Source organism: Mustelus asterias, chromosome 7, assembly GCF_964213995.1.
Source record: "Mustelus asterias chromosome 7, sMusAst1.hap1.1, whole genome shotgun sequence".
NCBI lineage: Eukaryota > Metazoa > Chordata > Chondrichthyes > Carcharhiniformes > Triakidae > Mustelus > Mustelus asterias.
In genome coordinates, this window is record NC_135807.1 from 121,704,279 (window position 1) to 121,726,002 (window position 21,724).

General features: G+C 45.1%; 1 protein-coding gene across 1 annotated transcript in view; it reads right to left on the reverse strand.

Moving 5' to 3' along the window:
• Positions 1 to 21,724, reverse strand: part of rgs22 (regulator of G protein signaling 22) — a 103,556-nt gene that overhangs the window by 485 nt on the left and 81,347 nt on the right. Inside the window, exons 25-28 of the mRNA XM_078215511.1 lie at positions 17,264 to 17,410; positions 15,441 to 15,461; positions 12,540 to 12,693; positions 2,653 to 2,748 (exon numbers count right to left, since the gene is read on the reverse strand). Of these exons, the coding sequence (XP_078071637.1) occupies positions 2,705 to 2,748; positions 12,540 to 12,693; positions 15,441 to 15,461; positions 17,264 to 17,410 (366 nt within the window). The 3' untranslated portion in view covers positions 2,653 to 2,704. The remainder of the gene's footprint in view (positions 1 to 2,652; positions 2,749 to 12,539; positions 12,694 to 15,440; positions 15,462 to 17,263; positions 17,411 to 21,724) is intronic.

Below are 21,724 nucleotides of genomic sequence, written 5' to 3' on the forward strand. Positions count from 1 at the left end.
CTGTGGAAGGAATCGGAGCACCCAAAGGAAACCCATGCAGACACAGGGAGAATGTGCAAACTCCACACAGGCAGTCACTCAAAGCCGGAATTGAACCCGGGTCCCTGGTACTGTGAGGCAGCAGTGCTAACCACTGCGCCACAGTGTCGCGCACCTTCTTGAACTGTTGCAGCCTGTTTGGTGCAAGTACACCCCCATGGTGCTGCTAGGGAGGGAGTTCCAGGTTGTTGACTCCCCCAGTGCTGAGAAAATAGCTGTGTTGGGAAAAATAATCACTGAAAATTAATCCCTTAGTGAAGGAATGGTGATATATTTCCAATTCAGAATGGTGTGAGGGGCGTTTGCGGGTGATGGTGCCTAATTCCTTTGTTCTTCCAGTTGGTCGAGGTCACAGAGTTTGAAGGTGCTGTCAAAAGAGCATTGCCAGGTTGGGATTGGTACTGATGTCTTGTAAATGGTGCACATTATTGCCATGGTGTGCCAGTGGTGTTGGGAGTGAATGTTTAACGTAGTGGATGAGATGCAATCAAGCGGACTGCTTTATCCTGGGTGGTGTTCAGTTTCTTAAGTGTTGTTGAAGTTACGCTCATCCAGACAAGTGAGTACTGACCACACTAAGTTGGAGAATACACTAGCGTTGATTGTAAAGGCCTCACCCCGTGTAAAATGGTTGATAATGGATTTAAAATAGTATTGAATCACTTCCAACCCCTACACCAGTGCTGCAACCACCGCTATCTTGGTAGGACTCTGAAATGGCCGGACACAGTTCCCATCTTTCAGACAGCAAGCCCCTTCTAATATGCAAATCAGGTCCTATAGCATACTTAGGAGCCTTACTGCAATTCAGAAGTACAAATGGACATGAATAAAAACTAAAACGTTTGGAAATGCTCAGCAGATTAGGCAGCATCAGTGGAGAGAGCAACAGAGTAACATTTCAGGATGATGACCTACAATAGATACTGAGTGCCCTGCTAGCTAAGTCCAGGTACTCTTAGAGCATAACCAGCAGACCATCAAACTTACATTTTTGTGGGGCCAGGAAAAGGAGTGCCCTTTCCTTTCAGGAAAGCGGTGCTACTACCAGCCCGTGCAAACCCGTACTATCATCTCCACTCTCTCCAGCTCAAAGTGGAAGCTAGTTATTTCTCACTCTCCTATAAATGCAGCTTAATATTGTTCTGGCCCCACACGTGGTGACAGGTGATTTGCATGTCCATTGTGTGTCTCAAGTTAAAACCACCTCTACTGTTTGAAAGGACAGGGGTATAATATCCATTCCATACACGTGAGAGAAAAGGGAAACCCAATAATACCACAAAATTGTACATTATAGGATCCAAATTTGTGTATTCCAGTTGGCCTCCGTCCCAAAATAGATGAGTACTTTGGTCACCCTTCTCATTATCCTACCCTGATAGCGGATGGGGTGATTGGGGATGTAAGCAACACAAGATCATTTCCAGGCTTCTATCAGCTCCTTTAAGCCAGGCAGGAGATCCTTAAAGCCAACACTAGAGTTTTCATCCTAGTTGCTATAATCAAGGTCACAGGGTATCTGCTAGTAACTTACTGACTCTGTGTTATTCAACTCTAAGTTGTAGCTATGTGTAACCTGGCCTGGCTCTAAATGCTGTAATAGGCACATGTGAAGGTCAATTAAAGACCAAATGACTGGATACACTTCTCTGCAGATTGACAACTGGTTCCTCTGTAAAGTATGAAGAAACCAATGGGAAATATCTGGAAGTTTGCACTTCCAGTGTGGAGCTTTGCCTACAAGGAGCACTCATTGGGAAATAGGGCATGGTTGGCATCACTTCTAAAAATTGTGATGTGGAAGCCACCTAAGATGTGATTGCTGCAACCCAAAAACTTTTATACTTACTAACTGATCTTCTATGGAATTGATCCCGAAGAGTCCGAGGATGAACTGGTGGTAATTTTCCATCAACCCTCTGGGCAGTAATGATGCAGAGTGGATCATTTGCCCATCCTGGAATTTGCCTGAAACCACTGGTTTGAAAATGGGCGTGTTCTATAACTGACAGGCAATCCAGTCCACATCATAACTGCCCAGGCTGCCAAGAGGAAAGTTACCCCCTGTGTTTTATAAAGAAAACAAAATCACACTGTGTAGCACAGAATGCATTATTCTGCTGCCAAGATAACTCTATAGGGGAAATTTTCCCGTCCTGCCCACCACGGGAATCGTAGCTAGCGGTGGGGAGGGGGGGGGGGGGGGGGGGGGTGGCATGCAAAGGTCCATTGATGTCGGGAAGGATTTTCCAGTTTTGGGGCGAGAGCAGCCGGAAAATCCCACCCTCTGTATCTTAAGGCAGACTATGTTGGCAGGGAAGATATTCCAGTGTTAACCAATTAACGACTGGAAAATGTAACCAGAAGCCTTTTTAACTGTGAGTCAATGCATGTCTGAAAGGTTATTGGAATACATACTCCCTTTTTGTAATACAAAGTTATGGTATACACAGTTTTCTTCAAAGACATAACTTGGATATTCTATATCAAAATAAACCATAACTGTATACATTCCTGTTATTAAATATGAAGGCAAATAGTCACAGCTTTTATTTTATCTCGGCAAATTGTTGTAAAGACATTTTTAAAGTTTGGTTTTGCAATACCCACCATAGGATGAGTTCACTTTGGGCTTCAATAAGCTGTGATAAAATAGAGTTGATCAATTCGGTTTCGAGTTGTTTGGTATGTTTTCGCTGCTTGAATCTACGAAGAGAAAAGTTATTGTTGGTGTTAACGTTATGTTCCCGGGGATAGAAAGTAGATTGTCAGGAGAAGCATTACAGGGCTCAGCATACTTTGGAGACTCATTACTCAAAATTACCATCAATCTGTTCCAATTGTTTTTCTCTTTTGGTGTTCAATTTGAAGATGTGTGGCAATGCTTTCAATTTATATTGAGTGTATGATATGCTGAAGTATGGATATGCATGGTGATTTGTAAGGTTGTGTGAGGGCTGGATAGATGGAAAAATGCCAAATTTTAAAGAGAGCAACAATTTATACTGCATGAGAAGAAGGTGCTGATTGGTTGGCACATCGACTCTGATTGATTGCGACATTGCCATGAGGAAATGCACCAAGTAACCATTATTCCCCATGCTTTTGTTTAATCCAAGAAAGACTAAATGCCTGAACATGTTCCTTTTGCCTGCAGAGTATAGGTCCCTGTGTATGAATTTGTCTCTTTTCAGTACTAATTGTAGAAGAAGTTGACATAAAATACAAATTTATCCAGTAATGGGTACTATTTTGATAGCCCCTTTAAAGTGTGTTATCTTTCTCTGTATCTGTTCCCTGGTTATGGAGGCAATTTACATTGTTCTGAGTCTGACCACCATCTGTCACCAAGAATCATAGAATCCTTACAGTACAGAAGGCGGCCATTCGGCCCATCAAGTCTGTACCGGCCACAATCCTACCCAGGCCCTATTCCCGTAACCCCACGCATTTACCCTGTTAATCTCCCTGATACAATTTAACATGGCCAATCACATCTAACTCGCACATCTTTGGACTGTGGGAGGAAACCAGAGCGCCTGGAGGAAACCCATACAGACACGGGAAGAATGTGCAAACTCCACACAGACAGTGATCTGGGGCTGGAATTGAACTTGGGACCCTGACACTGTGAGGCAGCAGTGCTAACCACTGTGCCACCGTGCCACCCACGAAGAATGCTGCCAAGAATGCTGCTCTCCTACCTCCAGGGGAGGATATCCTAGCATGGCAAAGAGGGCAACCATTCCTGAACCCACCTCACAAATCCACTTTGCCAGTTATCAAACAAGACTTGCCTGTGAGGTTGCTTATTTTCATTTGTTCGCAGGCAGTTTTACTGCCTCCAAAGTTGCTTTCCCTTCAATTTTGGCAGCCACATATTCTGCCAATCTGGCCCTATAGAAAGGTTGTCAAGTATTTTAAGTCGATAGCTATGCCCACTGGATTAGCTGTACTCTTTTTGTTCCCTTTTGTCTACCTTTTTGTTCCCTTATGTGGACCTTTGAAGAGCGACATCCCATCAAATCTTTGCAATCTTTCCCAAGCATACCAAATCCTGTCCTCGCTGAGCTCTTGTCTGCACGCACAAACTAGGCAGGGATCATGTCAGTCTTATACAGGTGGAAAGATTCTGCACATGTTTTGGGAGAAACAGCTAATGTGGTGTAGATTGCTGATTTGCTCTGTGATGCTTTGTCTAAATCTTTACTTCTGTGAATTATTTTATTTAATAATTGAATCTGAATATTAGTCAGCCGGTATAAAAAAACGGTGGCATTATGAATATTTCAGCAATGGAATTGGATATCAGGTCCATCATATAATGGGTTTCCAATCTGATATCACTTGTTTTGTGCCACTGCCTGTGATAAGTTTCTAACTTCCCCCCAACCCCAGTGTATAAACAGGATGAAGTTGCGCTTTAATCTGCCTCACATCAAAAGAACTGTCAGCAGACAGTACACTATGAGATCTGAAGTTTTACAGGTCACAAATGTATGTACTGTAGGTGTGCTCAGAGTGGTACCCGGGAGCTTCCATTTGTCACAGATGGTGGGGTGGCTTTTTGTTTTGCTACAAGGCAGCCTTTAGAAAGAACTGCTGGCCTTTAAGGCCTGGATACCCTTTTTAAAGTTCATTTTCAGTCTGTCATGCTTTGTACACTGTTAGTACAGCACTGTTGGTAAAATGTACTGCAGTAATTTTACATCACAACACTTGGTCAATTCTCTTCATCGCTGGTGCCACAGCGTCTGAGGAGCACAGACCAGTGTCACTGTGTCAGGAATGTATTACTGGTCTCATGACTTACGCCAGAAAATTCTGGTTCTCGGTTATTTGCCCCGGGTTTGGAGTCTATTATTATTGTGTATTGATAAGGAAGTAAGAAGATCATTTAATATATTGTGAATGTAATATTATAATTCTGCTCTGGAGATTGCAATCTTACATTTACTTTTAAGTAGATTAAATGATTGCACCTGGGAATACATCAATTATGCTTGAATATTCGACCAACTAGTTCCAATCATCAATCACTCCAAAGATGTGCAGGTTAGGTGGATTGGCCATGCTAAATTGACCCTTAGTGTCAGGGCGATTTGCAGGGTAAATACGTGGGATTAGGGAGATAGGGCCTGGGTGGGATTGTTGTCGGTGCAGGCTCAATGGGCCAAATGGCCTCTTTCTGCACAGTAGGGATTCTATGATTGTATGATTTTCTAAATACAAATGTTTTATACCTCAGCTGAAACTTTCTTCATCCATTTTAATTTACTCAAAATCCACACATACCCAAAAAATGCAAATTTGCGCCTGTCATACAACAAACAGCAAATTTGCTGGTGTCTGCATGATTCCTTTCAACAGATTTCTGGAAGATATTTCAATTCTGAATAGAACAGAATTTATTGTATGATTAACATCTCAAGTCCTGAGACATTTGGGTGCAGAGTAAAAAACTCACTCTGCATTGTTCCAGCAACCCAGCCTTAAAGGAGAAGAATATTCTCCTTAATATTCCAACTGCGGAATGTGTGTCAAGATTAATTACTGCCAGGATTAATTCTATTGTAACGGTCACCTGGGGGATCTGATATGCTTCCCTAACATCAGGGCTCAGTAATACCAGTAACCAACTCCATTCAGAACTAATCAGCACTCTTTGTGCTGCTAGATGCAGTTTCAAATATAGATGCGCCGGTTAGAGGGACATTGTGATAATGTTACTAATGAGTGATCCGAAGGCCCGGACTAATACTCCATGACACAAGTTCAAATCCCACCATAGCATTTAAATTCAATCAATTAACAAAGTTCATTAATTAATAAATGACATTAGCAGTTGCTTGGTTGTACAGAACTTGATCATTGTTGAGAAAAGGGATGTGCTATCAAAACTTTTCATCTTGGATATCCGGGGTCACCATTGCAGAAGTCAGAGCAGCTTTCTTGAAGGTCAACCCAGGGAAAGCGACTGGCCTGGATGGGGTACCCGGACGAACACTCAGATCCTGCGTGGATCAGCTGGCAGGAGTATTTGCAGACATCTTCAACCTCTCTTTACAACAATCTGAAGTCCCTATCTCCTTCAAGAAGACAACCATCATTCCGGTACCTCAGAAAAACCAAGCAGCGTGCCTCAATGACTATCGTCCGGTGATATCCAGCATTATGAAGTGCTTCGAAAGGCTAGTCATGGCATGAATCAATTCCAGTCTCCTGGACTACCTGGATCCAACACAGTTTGCCTACAGCCGCAACAGGTCCACAGCAGACGCCATCTCCCTGGTCCTGCACTTAACCCTGGAACATCTAGATAACAAAGACTCCTTTGTCAGACTCCTATTTATTGACTATAGCTCAGCCTTCAACGCCATTATTCCCAAGAAACTCAACTCCAAACTCTGTGGCCTGGGCCTCGGCTCCTCCCTCTGCAACTGGATCCTGAACTTCCTAACTCACAGACCACAATCAGTAAGGATAGGCAACAACATCTCCTCCACAATCATTCTCAACACTGGTGCCCCACAAGGCTGTGTTCTCAGCCTCCTACTACTTATACACCTATGACTGTGTGGCCAAATTCCCCTCCAATTCGATTTTCAAGTTTGCTGACGACACCATCGTAGTGGGACAGATCGCAAACAATGATGAGACAGAGCACAGGAATGAGATAGAGAATCTGGTGAACTGGTGCGGCAACAATGATCTCTCCTCAATGTCAACAAAATGAAGGAGATTTTCATTGACTTCAGGAAGCGTAGAGGAGAACATGACCCTGTGTACATCAACGGGGGCGAAGTAGAAAGAGTCGAGAGCTTCAAGTTTTTAGGTGTCCAGATCACCAACAACCTGTCTACCCCCATGCAGAAACTATAGTTAAGAAAGCCCACCAACGTCTGTACTTTCTCAGAAGATTAAGGAAATTTGGCATGTCAGCTATGACTTTCACCAACTTTTACAGATGCACCATAGAAAGCATTCTTTCCGGTTGTATCACAGCTTGATATGGCTCCTGCTCTGCCTAAGACCACAAGGAACTACAAAAGGTCGTGAATGTAGCCCAATCTATCACGCAAACCAGCCTCCCATCCATTGACTCGGTCTACACTTCCAGCTGCCTCAGCAAAGCAACCAGCATAATTAAGGACCCCACGCACGCCGGACGTTCTCTCTTCCACCTTCTTCCGCCAGGAAAAAGAAACAAAAGTCTGAGATCACATATCAACCGATTCAAGAACAGCTTCTGCTGCCATCAGACTTTTGAATGGACTTACCTTGCATTAAGCTGATCTTTCTCTGCACCCTAGCTATGACTGTAACACTACAATCTGCACTCTCTCATTTCTTTCTCTATGAATGGTATGCTTTGTCTGTATAGTGCTCAAGAAACAATACTTTTCACTGTATACTAATACATGTGACAATAATAAATCAAATCAAATCAAATCAAAATATGCCAAATTTTAAAGGGAGCAACAATTTATACTGCATGAGAAGCAGGTGCTGATTGGTTGGCACATCGACTCTGATTGATTGCGGCATTGCCATGAGGAATGCACCAAGTAACCATTATTCCCCATGCTTTTGTTTAATCCAAGAAAGACTCAATGCCTGAACATGTTCCTTTTGCCTGCAGAGTATAGAAATCATAGAAATCCTACAGTGCAGAGGGAGGCCATTCAGCCCATCGAGTCTGCACCGACCACAATCCCACCCAGGCCCTACCCCCACATATTTACCCGCTAATCCCTCTAACCTACACATCTCAGGACTCGAAGGGGCAATTTTTAACCTGGCCAATCAACCTAACTCGCACATCTTTGGACTGTGGGAGGAAACCGGAGCACCCGGAGGAAACCCACGCAGACACGAGGAGAATGTGCAAACTCCATACAGACAGTGACCCGAGCCAGGAATCGAACCCGGGACCCTGGAGCTGTGAAGCAGCAGTGCTAACCACTGTGCTACCGTGCCGTATGAATACATCTCGTTTCTACCAAGCACAAGTGAGCAACATTGCTATTTTGGTTAAATTGGTTATCAGTTAAATTGTTACACACTCAGTATTGTTCAGCAAGTGCTGTCCAAGCATGGAATCACACCTATCTTTCGACATTATGTTCTGAATTTTACATGGAAGGGCTCGTTGAGTACAGTCAATACTTACGAGCAGCCAAAGAGACACACTGTTTGATACAATCTGCCAATCACTGGGAAATACGACTTATGTACCTGGCATTGCACCAGCGCTGAAATTCATATATCACATTACTCATCTCTGTGGTAGGTAGAACCTCTTTTGGCTTGATGACAGCATCATGTCAGTGGAAAAGAAACTTTTGTATTTCTATTGTATAATAGCAGGGTGAAAAGGCTAGCCTCACCTGTTGTCTCAAATTTTTTGGCATACCGTCCCCTTCCATAATAATTTGAGGTAGAATGGGTGTTTTTCAGGTCCAAACATGGCAGTCTTTGGTCCATTTGTAAGTATGTACAATACACAGCGGGCAATGATCTGATCATGATTGCCATTATCCTGTAAATTGCAATGATGTGCCCAAGTTTGCATGGAGAGCAATGGCGCGGGCACTATTTGAGAGATTGCTAATGAGTTATAGTTGGAGGAGGTTTAGAAATTCCAACATGTATATTGACCAGTGAAAGTAGGCTGTCGGTAGACAGTAGAAGAGAACCCATTAGTGGATTTTTCAACAAGCACATCAAAGAAAGCGAGCTTATGAGACTAATTAGAGCAACAGATAAAGTTAATCATTTCATGCTGCGACTATACAGTAACAACATGGGTGGTATTTTCCACTAACAGCAAGTTGTCATCAAACCAAAACGATGTTCTGTCTACCACAAATGAGCGTTGTGGTAAATGAATTTCAGTATCTAACATTAAATATGATTCCATGATTAGATAGCACCTGCTGAACAATCTTGAGCGTGCTAAAAGTTACACAACAACCAATTAAAGCTTATCAGTCAGGCTTGTAATGTGGTTCAACTACACTTGCTGGAAGATACATATATTCATACACAGGGACCCTGTCCACTGCAAGCAAAAGGAACATGTCCATGCATTGTGCCTTTTCTGAATTAAAAAGCTTGGGGAACAGTAGTTCCATGGTGCATTCTCTATGACAAAGACGTGACCAATCAGAGTTGAATTGCTAACCCTTTTTCCATGTAGTATAAATTTGTCATTCCTGCATCTATCCTGATGAGTGCGAGAAGAAAAGCTTTGAATGTATGTCTCTTTTTTCACAAATAATGCGATCCTTATTAATTGGTTTTGGCAGCCTTCCATAAGACAAATGGTTTGTATTGTGGTAATCGATTCATGCTGATGGAATTGGCATGCTCCAGGACCTCTCATTAATAATTATCTTAAAAATACCAAAATGCCCTTTAGGGGCAATCTTCAGTAACAAAAATTTTAAAATGCTGAAAATACTCAGCGTGTCAGGTGTAATGTGTGAGAAGAAGCAAAGTTAATGTTTCAGATTGATGACCTTTCATCAGAACTCTTCACTGCGTCTTGTGTTTTCTTTAACTGGCTCACTCCAGCATTCTCTTGAGCCATTTTTTACAACACTTTAGTCTTTGGATGTCCACTTTTCTCAAGGTTGACTTATCAGTCCTATTCTGTGGGGAACATTTATGTCCACCAAAAGCAAAACTAATCCAATTACCACCACGCGGACAACTCGGACAATATGGACAACTCCCAATCTTCAACAAAGTGGTGGAAGATGCTGTTGGCATTGCTCTCAAATGGCACTTGCTCAACAACAAGCGGCTCCTGACTTAATTTCAGCCTTGGTCCAGACATAGACAAAAGAGTTGAATTCAAGAAGTAGGTCACTTGGCTGGGCATGGCATCAAGGAGTCTTCACAAAATTGAAGGCCAATTATCACAGTCCCAGGACATTGCTGCAGGAGTTCCTCGGGGTGGGTGGTGTTCCAGGCCTAACCATCCTCAGTTATCTAAATATTATAGCCAGAAAAACAACTTAGAGCCTAGGAATTCTGCGGAAAGTAACTCATCTCTTGACTCCCCAGAGTCTGTCCACCATCTACAAGTCACTAGTCAGGAGTGTGATGAAATACTCTCACTTGCCTGAATTAGTTGTTAAACTAACTTGCTGGAGTTTTTGATGAGGTAACAGGAAGGGTTGATGTGGATAGTGTAGCTGATGTGATGTACATTGACTTTGTAAAGGTGTTTGATAAATTGCCAAATAATGGGCTTGTCAGTAAAGTTACAGCCTGTGTACTGAAAGAGATATGGATATGAAATTGGCTAAGCAACAGGAAACAGAAAATAGTGGTGAACAGTTGTTTCAAAGTCTGGGGGAAGTTGTACATTAGGGTTTCCCAGATGTCTGTGTTAGGATCCCGGCTTTCCCTGATATATATTAATTACTTAGACATGGGTACAATTGTAAAATTTTCAGATGACACAAAACTTGGAAGTATTATGAATTCTGAGGAGAATAATGATCGACTTTAAGAGACGGTTTGGTAGAATGGATGGGAAAGTGGCAGTTGAAATTTAATGCAGAGGAGTGATTCATTTTGGTAGGAAGAACAAGGCAAGGGATTTTAAAATAGAGTGTAAACTTCTAAAGAGGGTGTAAGGCAGATGAAGTTGGAGATGTCTAGAAGGTGTTTGGGCAGGTTGGGAAAGTGGTTAATAAAATATATGGGTATCGGAGCAGTGATCGACTGGGGGGGGCGTGGGGTGGGATGTCGGGTTGGCAATCGACTGGGGTGGTGAGGGGGGGGAATCAGGGTGATAATCGGTCAGGGAGGCCAGCGCTAGGCTGAGGGAGGGAGAAATTGGGAACGGGGTGGGGGTGGCAGATCTCTGTGTTGAGGCGCATGCACAATAGCGCCCCTCGCAGTCAGCAGCCAGCTTCCCGGCGAGAATGGATTCTATCCACTTCCCCTACTGACATGAGTCACACTTTGCCTCTTTTTTTGCACTAAGTGCTGTACGATTGTGTCTGAGAGCTCACCCAAAAAATGGGTGTGATTCTCTCCCGTTGTCACGCTCGTTTGACACTTCGAAATGTTTTTGGTACGATCACCCCCAAAGTGTTTGGCAAATGAAACACTGGCGACATGAGGAGAAATTTCTTTGCAGCGAATGATTAGGATATAGAATGCACTGCCTCAGTGTGTGGTGGAGGCAGGTTCGATCATGGCTTACAAAAGAGAAAAAACGTGCAGGGCTATGAGGAAAGGTCAGGGAGGTGAGACTAGTTGCAACTTGGGCCAGCAACTCTGGCCTACCAGAGGTAGACCAAATACCTCTTTCTGTGTTGTAATAATCCTTCAATTCTATGATTCTACCAGGGGGCTTATACTAGTAGGGTTAATATTAAAATGCTTTACTTATCTTAAAATACGCGCTGTGGTTATGAGGGTTCCTTTCCTAAGCATGACAGGATACTTGACCAAAGGTGGCTCTGGGATGCTGGGTCAGCAGTTTGCAATAACAGCCTATGTTAACATACTATTCATTGCTATACAAATGGAGGAGTTAAGGGAAACCAAAGGCCAGACAAGACGACTGAGTCAGGATGGAAATTAGCGAACCCAAGGCTAAAAGTTGAGCTAATGGGAACACAGGCTGAGCCTGAATAATCCAGTTCACTGATAGAATAGTATGGTTAAGGATTAATGACTGTTCTGAAACATTGCAGTGAAAGCAGAGAGGCAAGATCTGCATAAATATGTGCTGTAAACTTTGTATCATTGAGAGGCTCCTTAGGGTGATTGAGATTCTCTCTCCCTTGCCGATGCTGGAGTAAAACCTTTGCTTGCTTTAGTCCCTCAGACTCGAAGGTGCTCATTACGAAGAAGTTCAATATCATGCAAGACAAAGCAGCCTTGCAAGTGATGAACACCCCATCCACCATAAACATTCACTCACTTCACCACTGGCACACAGTGGCAACAGTGTGTACCATCTACAAGATGGACTGCAACAACACACCAAGGCTCCTCAACAGCACTTTCCAAACCCATGATTCTGCCACCTTGTGATTTTAGGTGGTAGCCATGATGGTGGATAGGATTTTTTTTTTAGTCGGGGGTGGGAGTCAGGAGTTGAGTTACTGCAGAATTCCAGTACCACCTAGACGAACAAGGGCAGCAGATGCATGGGATCGCAAACAGTCCTGACTTGGAACTAATCTTTTGTTCTTTCAACATCATGGAACTTCTGCCCCAACAGCACAACATTGCCTGCAGCAGTTGAGGGCGGTGGCTCACCACCACCTTTCCAAGGGCAATTAGGGATGAGCAGTAAATGCTGAGCTTGCCAGTGTCACTCACTTCCCAAGAACAACTAAAAGGTAAAGCACAGTGCTGTACTATTTTAGAAGGGTTAACGCTTTTGGGTATTTGACATGGTGGGCAGACAGAGGTCCCAGTGTTGTGCATTTTACTTTACAATTGTTTATATTTGGGATTACCTGGAGGTATTATATTTATTGGTGCAGACTCCACTGAGTCCATTCTACTAGCGTCATGTCTGGGAGACTCTTTTCTGTCAGCATCACGTGCTCTCTTAATTAGTGCCTCCTGCCTATTCAGGGCTTCAATATATTTGGAAAAAGACCAGGAAAGCTGTTCAGGAAAAGAAAGGAAAATTATGTTTCTGACGGATTACAGTTAAAAGTATCATTTTTCATTTCTCAGAGTATAAAGTCCATAACTATTAGCCTGCCCCACACAACAAAATACACCATGAGTAGGATATCAAGGATGGCGAGTGATCAGTGCTTGGTGTTCTACCACTGACTCTTGAACTCCCACTGCCATTTAACACTCACTTGAGCATTGACTGGCGCTGGGCGAGGCTGCCACCCGCCCTTGGAAGGAAGTTCCGCCCATTATGGCTGTCGGCCAGTCAGCTTGGCCAACAACTCGTCAACCTGATCAGGTACAGTGCTGCAGTGGCCAGAGATGGTACTGCAGCACTCTGCCTGGGGCTAAATGCACGGGACCTTTGACTAGGTAAGTCCCAGGGGCAGGAGGGTAGATGAACTTCTGGGCTTCTGAAAAGATCACACCAACGAAGACAATTGATTCAAAATGTACAAATGTAAGCGGCAAGCATAGAAAGTTCTCCTGGGGTTCCATTTAATTCATCAGATAAACTGCCTTGCCTCTTGAAGCAAGTAGATTGAAGGCTTTAGAGTTATGGAAAGTTCAGTTCGAGTAATCTGAGAGAGAGATTCCACCTGTGGGGAAGAGCAAAACTAGCCACCATCCATACTATATCGCCAAGAAATGAAATCGGGAATAGGTAAAGAATAGAGAGAAAATAATATAGATGCATTGAGAGCGAAAACATAAATCTGTGAGGGAGAAGGGAATATGGTGCTTTGCTGATAAGAGCAAGGAAGGGAGGAGGTTCCTATGGAGAATAAAGGTCAGACTGGACTGGATGGGCCGAATGGTTTGTTACTCTGGCTCAGAGTGTGTGGTAGTAATGATAGCAATACAGTCAATATTGATTGTAAATATTCCTGTGAAACTGACAGCAGTATGGAGTCCATACGTGTGCAATTAAAGGTGAAAATCCAAGATTGTTATCAGTGATTCTATACTTCTTACAGTGTGCTCTGTTGATGTCCCAAAAGACTGCAATCAATTATCAATTACTGAGCTGATGAGAATTTATTCTTTTTCACTGTCAGTTTCACTTTATGCATCCCTGAAAAAAGTTACACCTTGTTTAATGACCTGTAATTGTTTTTTTTTTAAAGTGCAGACTAAATTTATAATTACTTCTCCGGTGCAGTGCACGCTCCCAACGATGGAACGATTAGAGTACCCGTGCCGAGATGTGTGAGTACACGGCGTGAATGGCCCTTTGGACCTGCTGAATATCAGGGCGAGTGGGTGGGGAAGCATGTTGCTCGCCTCCCTCCACCCCATCAAAGAAAATTTGGTGCCTATGATTCTATGACTTTAAATGGGGCTGCACCACAGCCGTAATAACACTCTCCAGTCAGCCTGAATGAGATAAGGCTCAAGCCCCAGAGTGGGAAGAAATCTCACCCTGGACAGCTGCTGGCCAGTCTGCTCTAGAGGTCCCAGCAGCGCCAGACTTCAGTAGTGGACACTGCTGGGACTGCAAGCAAGCCCTGGGAAGGAGAACAATGATGTGGAGATGCCGGCGTTGGACTGGGGTAAACACAGTAAGAAGTTTAACAACACCAGGTTAAAGTCCAACAGGTTTATTTGGTAGCAAAAGCCACACAAGCTTTCGGAGCTCCATGCCCCTTCTTCAGGTGAGTGGGAATTCTGTTCACAAACAGGGCATATAAAGACACAGACTCAATTTACATGAATAATGGTTGGAATGCGAATACTTACAGCTAATCAAGTCTTTAAGATACAAACAACGTGAGTGGAGAGAGCATCAAGACAGGCTAAAAAGATGTGTATTGTCTCCAGACAAGACAGCCAGTGAAACTCTGCAGGTCCAGGCAAGTTGTGGGGGTTACAAATAGTGTGACATGAACCCAATATCCCGATTGAGGCCGTGCTGTTTGTGAACAGAATTCCCACTCACCTGAAGAAGGGGCTTGGAGCTCCGAAAGCTTGTGTGGCTTTTGCTACCAAATAAACCTGTTGGACTTTAACCTGGTGTTGTTAAACTTCTTACAAGGAGAACAATGGCAACCGGAGTGAGGCAAGTTGCAGGATCTTATGGCAGGAAGGAATTGGGCATCCTAAGGATGGAAGACAAGGGGGAAGAAGGGTGCGTTTTGATGGCCAGGCAAGGAGAGATACTTGGGGAGGCTGCACCTGATGTGCACAGGGCACCAACACCACCGCCCCCCCCCCCCCCCAACCAAATGATGTACCCCATTCATTCCTGCCTTTTAAACAGTTGTGTTAAATTAAAAAAAGAGTTCTCACTCTCAACCACCTGCCCAACGTATTGTGGCAGTGGAGGAGAATTGAGGGTATTAAGTGGGCAGTAATTGGCAACTTAGGGGCCTCAATAGGACTAAGGACGAGCAGTCCAGTGGTTACCTTATTCAACACCACCCCACCCCATCCATATTATTTGGACCTTGGGCAGAGGTGGGTGAGAAGCTGGTGGACTATGACATGACATTAAATATTTTATGTGCATCCCACCCCATCACAGCAAACATGCTCGGTGGAGTGGGGAGGCCATAAAGTCTCAACCTGTACCTGTGGCACCAAACGTACAGGTACTAAGAAACCATATTGTGCAACATAGCAATGCACAGGTGGCCATAAAATAAACCAGGGGAATAGGAGACAGAAATATACATAGCAAATGTTGGAAATTCTCTTGGCAATGAGAAGGCAGTTTCCTCAGTCCTTACCTTCTGACTCTGCTTTGAACCCTGCCAAGAAAATTAAGAAAAAAATGAAGTTACAAGGCTTAGTAACTAAACATTCTGAATGTGTATGATGCAATTCATAGAATCATAGAATCCCTACAGTGCAGAGGAGACCATTCGGCCCATCGAGTCTGCACTGACTCTCCAACAGAGCATCTTACCCAGGCTCCCCATCCTATCCCCGTAACCCCGTGCATTTCCCTCACTAATCCCCCTAAACGACGCGGAGGTGATTCTCCCAGCCTGCTGCACTGCTAGAGCAGCACAGCGGGCCAGGGAACATCAGCAGAGGCTGTTTAGCGGCTCCCCGCTGGACACAACGGCCACCACGCATCTCTGACTCCAAGTTTTCTTGCAGTCATCAGCTCCACGCCAGAAGTCAGCATGGAGCTGATTTCAATGTTTAAATTTCAATTTAGATCCTATTAGCGGGCCTGGGATTGAAATCTCCAGGCCTGCTGGTGTTTCCCAGCTGCCAGGAGTGGTCCACTCCAGTGGGGTTTACTCTTGCTCCCCAGGGGGCCGACCCCACTGGAGGGAACAGAGGCCATGGAGGCCCGCCCAGGTGGTCGGGGGTAAGGGAGGGACATCAGGGCTTGCCCAGAGAGGCCCGGGAGGCCAGCGATTGGGCTAGCCAGCTATCAGGAGGCTGGCAGTGTGGGGCCAGATCGGCGCATGCGCAATGACCTGCTCAGCGCTATGCTGCTTGCCTCTCCAGTGGAAATAGACCCTCCCATCTTGGGACACTAAGGGGCAACTTAGCACGGCCAATCCACCTTACCTGCACATTTTTGGACTGGGGAGGAAACCAGAGAACCCGGAGGAAACCCATGCAGACACAGGAAAAACGTGCAGACTCTACACAAGGCTGGAATTGAACCCGGATCCCTGGTGTTGTGAGGCAGCAGTGCTAACCACTGTACCACTGTGCACTCTCAAATAATTTATGTTGTATTCAAAAAATATCCTCATCTTTTAATCAAACAATTGACAGCTTTCAACATAATGTCAACAGCTTTAGATCACAATCTCTGCTCCATTTTTTCAGATCACAGGAAGGCAATGATTCTGTTCTAACCATTTACAGTTCTGTTGGACTCACCAATATTTCTTTTGTTGTCCCATTACCATCGCTCTTGCCTTTAAACATCATCCCTTTAGTCATTTAATCATCCTTGCCCTCCACCCCATTGCAAGCCTTTCCCGTTCAACGGGAAAGGATGATCAACACAATGGGCAGGACAAAGTTGGGTAAAGGTTAATTTAAAAACTGGGAATGCAATTCATTGCGTACGTATCTACCAATGTTTATGATGGCAGCTAGCTTGTCATGTAAGAGTCACATCTTGGGGAGATGGGGTACCTCAGTAACATATTTAAATTAGGATCTTACAGGACATTTGGACCCTGATTTAAATTGAACAGTCACTGGCCAGGCTTCCCAGGGCTGAGGAAACCCAGCAGTGAAATGAAGATGGGGGCTGCCAGCTCAGAAAGGTTAATGCCCTCTACAACACTTCTTGTGGGTCAGGAGGTGCAGGCGTGCTCCCCTCCTCCTCCCCGCCAATTGGCAGCCACAACCAGATCTACCAAGCTCGATCTCTCCCTTCCTAAGTGTTTCTGGCTGTGGCTTCTTGCTAATGCTTTCCTTCCCAGCAGCCAGACCGTGTCTCAATTTGATGGGAAGCAGAAGGCAGAATATATAATGAGACCAAGTCCCTGGCCTAGCCAGTCTTTCCTAGCACCCTGCCCATAACTAGCGGCACTTTAAACTCTGTTTCCCCCCCCAATAGATGCTGCCTGACCTGAACGGTTCCAGCACTTCCCGCCTTCATTTCAGACTGATCTTGTGTTGCTTTGTCACTTCCACCCTTTAAGGACAGTTGGCTTCCACTGGATCTGCTACCAGTATCCAGAGAATGTAATGGTTTGGCAGGCTGAAGTCTTCCATCCTGAATAAAATCAACAAATCATCTTCAGTCACTTTACAGAGACATGGGTGAAAAGGTAAATAGATAAAAGTCAACAACTCAGTGACAACAACAAGACATATAATAAACTAGGAGCTTGCATTATAGAATCCAATTGTTGCCTCACAGCTGTGATTTTTATATTGTTCTCTCATTACTCAAGTTTCCTCTGTTCATTCATCAAATGGGAATTCGGTCTGCAATTTATTCCCAGGCCTTGAACACTGCCATTCTTAAGCTAACTGCGAGAAAGCTCATACACAGAATCATACAGTGCAGAAGAGGCTCTTCGACCCATCGAGTCTGCACTGACACACGAGGAACACCTGACCTCCCACCTAATCCCATTCACCAGCACTTGGCCCATAACCTTGAATGTAATATCATGCCAAGTGCTCATCCAGTTACTTTTTATAGATTGTGAGGCATCCCGCTTCGACCACCCTCCCAGGCAGCGCATTCCAGACAATCACCACCCTCTGGGTAAAAGAGCTTTTCCTCACAACCTTCCTGAACCTCCTGCCCCTCACCATGAACTTGTGACCCCTCATGACTGACCCTTCAATGAGTCACTACAGACATCTAACGATAAAGAATCACTGATAATTTTAAGTTGGGTTATTTTAATATTCACTCTCGGGAGCAGAGCATCATTGATGGTACCCATCCTTAATTTCATGTGTGAAAAAAGACTGCTCATCCTTTGAGCTCAGGGCTTCTTCACAGAAATACAACTGGTCAGAAGTTCAATGGAATCTCTGATGTGGGGGTTAATTGTATACCAGTTGTGTTTAATTGTATGCAGGTGAAGGGCATCAATTGGGTTATAAAGAGAGATAATTACTGAAACCACCTTTAGGCAACCATTCTCTGCTACCATGCTTTAGCCTGGAAAGTCTTTTGGTGAAAGATGAGACTGGAGCCAATTTTTACTCATTCTTATATTTATTTACAGAGTGAAACATCACAAGCATCAGTCTCCTAACCCAGCCACACATAGTGGATTCTGTGGTGCTATGATCCTGGGCGAGACCCCCAAGTCTTTGGCACGATCTGGTATTAACAGGTCCAAGCAGTGGACGACTGAGGGGGTTGTCCGACCTGACTGTGTGCTCCTCTGCTGTGGCTACATTCATGGCCGTGAGTCCCTGGAGAGGGAGCATGCGGTGTCCATGGGCCCCGTTGAGGCCTTCAATGCTCGTTGGGCACCTTAGTGACTGGGGTGTATTATTGACCCCTTTAATCACATTTTGGTTTAACGTTTTAAGCTTCCTTTATGTTTTGTTTTTTGTTTCGGGTGGTCCCAATCTCCCCCCCGCCCCCCCCCCCCCCCGCCACCCTCTTTTATGGGGCTGCCCCTTTTACTTTGTCCCTCAGTTTGTTTGATTTAGTTTATTTGTTTAGCCAAAAGGATTGGCACAATCTGGTTTGGGACCAGTAACTTTTTATTGAAAGTAGACAAAGTTTGAGATTCAAGATACTTACTAAAAGAGTAAAGCCCCAAGATTGTACAGGGTTTAAAAAAAAAACTTTGCTATACAAAGTCAGAAAGATAAAGCAATTTACAACATCTGTCTTATATTCTAACATACGTGGTCAATATGAGGTGCATGGGAATTAACAGGCAAACTGTGGTCCTACACATCACAGTGCACAACAAATGTCAGATGGTGACCAAGACTGGTTTCTCAACAACCCACACAGACATGAGTAAACTAAACTGAGAGTCAATAATCCCATTGAAACTCTGTCTCTCTCACGAGGGAATCTAATATTCACCTTCTCAGATCTCACCTTGGAATTCTCTCCAAAGGTTGCTCCAACTCGGACTGCCTCATTGACTGCTCACCTCACAGGGGTTCAATCTTCTCTCCCGAGACTCTGTTCCCCAGGATTCCCAAGTCTACACTCCAGCAACAACTCACAAGCACAATATTAGCTCCTCAGTTGGGCTGGGCAAAATTCTACTGCTCCAAAGGGCTCTTTGTCCTTGTGACTCACAGCATGGAGTCACCAACCTTCTGCAGGCTTTTCCAATCACCAGGGCTTCAACTGAGCTCTGTTCAATCAGCTGCAGCCCATGTTCTGCTTGGAACCTCTTTCTCTGCTTCTCTCTCTTAACTAGGACTGCTCTCTGTCCGTCTGCCATTCCCATGTCTAGAACTCTTCTCCTGGGACCCCATCCTGTCCCCAATCCCTGTTCCCTGCCTGGGACTCTCCTCTGATTATGGCTGGGTCCAATGTTGGATCACAGGACTGGAGTTTTCACACCATTTCTTTTTTATCTCCATACGTCCTATGAAATTTAAAATGTACATGGGCAGCCCACTCCCAAACAAGGCATATGCGGAAACTTCCGAAGGATGCTAGGAGTCACCTGACAACAAGGTAAGCCTGGATCTCACAATAGTAGTAATGCACTATGATCACATGAGACCATGAAATAGATTTGTATGAAGGTGGTCTTTGGTCCTGTCGGTCTCACCCTTTTAGAATACTACAACAACATTGGTTGGCATTTATATATCATATTTAATACAGTAAAATTCCAGTCACAGGAAGGTTATACAGCAAAATTTGACAGTGAGCCTGTAAGGAGCTATGGGATAGATGGGCAGAAACTTGAAAAAATAGTAGGTGGTTAAAGCTGCCAATGGTGGATCAAGAGACTGCACAATAGGCCGGAATTGGAAGAGAGCAGAAATCTCATATGATTGTTTGGCAGGAGGAGGTTATAGGCATAGGGAGGAATGAGGGCACAAGGGATTTGAAAAGAAGCATGTGAGGTTTTAAACTGAGTGGTTGCTGCACTGGGAGTCAAACAGGTCAGCAAGCACAGGGCTGATGGGTGAACAGGGCTTAATGCGAGTTAGAAGATAAGTTGCAGAGTTTTGAATGAACGCAAGTTTATGTATCACAGAATCTTTACAGGAAAAGGAGAACATTTGGGCCATCGATGCTGCACCGGCTCTCAGATCGAGCATTCTACCTAGTTCCACCCCCTGCCTTGTCCCCGTAACATTGCACCTTTTTTCTTTTCAGATAGTAATCCAATTCCCTTTTGAAAACCTTGATCAAACCTGCCTCCTCCAGCACCATCTGAGGACGTTTGTTCCAGACACCATCCACCCTCTGGGTGAGAAACTTTCTTTCCTCACATCACTTCTACTCCCTTTGCCCATTATTTTGAATCTGTGCCCTCTCATTCTTGATGTACTCTTGAGATGGAGCAGTTTCTCACCATTTCCCCTCTCTGTACCCCTCAGGACCTTGAATACCTCCAGCAAGTCTCCTCTCATTTCCCCCAAGGAAAACAGATCCAACGGGCCCGATTTTACCATTGCGTCGTGCCCGTTTTCGGGCGCGAAAACATGGTAAAGTCGGGTGTGAGGCCATTAACGCGATCCGTGCCCGCGTCCACGCAGATTGCCACTTTACCGAAACCCGCGAATGGTGGCGATTCGATTCGCGCCCAAAACGGGCACAATGGCGATTTAAATGCATTTGCATGCATTTAAATTGAATTAATGAACTGCCCGCCCAACTTTATCAGCATTTCCCCCTTTACCACCGCGTTCGCCAATCCGGAACCGCGCCGTAATGGACCTGCTAAATAAAAGTCTGAATCGGGCACTCCAGCTGCTGAAGAGCGTGTTCAGAGCTTCCAACAGCTCTCTGACTCAGATCAGTGGTGGGGGGGAGGAGGGAGGCGTGTCAGATTATTCTCTGGTTGGGGAGGGAAGGGAAGTGAGGCCAGATCGTTGTGTAGTTGGGGGAGGGGGGGGAGGAGGAGGAGGAGGCGGGTCAGATGTATCTCTGGTGGCGGAGTGGGCCGATCGTTGTCTGCTGGTGGGGGGGGGGGGCGTGGAGGGCTGATCGTTGTCTGGTGGGGAGGGAGGAGGAGGCGGGTCAGATGTTCCTCTAGGGAGGGGAGGGGGAGGCCAGACCATTCTCTGGTGGGCGGTGGAGAGTGAGGCCAGATCGTTGTCTGGGGGGCGAGGAGGGAGGTGGGTAAGATGTATCTCTGGTGGGGGGGGGTGGGGGGTGGGGGGAGGCCCGATCGCTCACTGGTTGGGGGGGGACAGATAGATCTCTGGTGGGGGAGGGGGAACAGATGGATCTCTGGGGGGGGGGGGGGTCAGATGGATCTCTGGTTGGGGGGCAGGGGGGTCCGCTGCCACTCTGCGGGCGATCGGTGGGGGGGAGGGGGGGCAGGGGTGGCGATCAGTTTGGGTAGTGGCGGGGTGGATAAGGGGGACAGTGATGTGTGTGGGTAGTGGGGGGTGGATAAGGGGG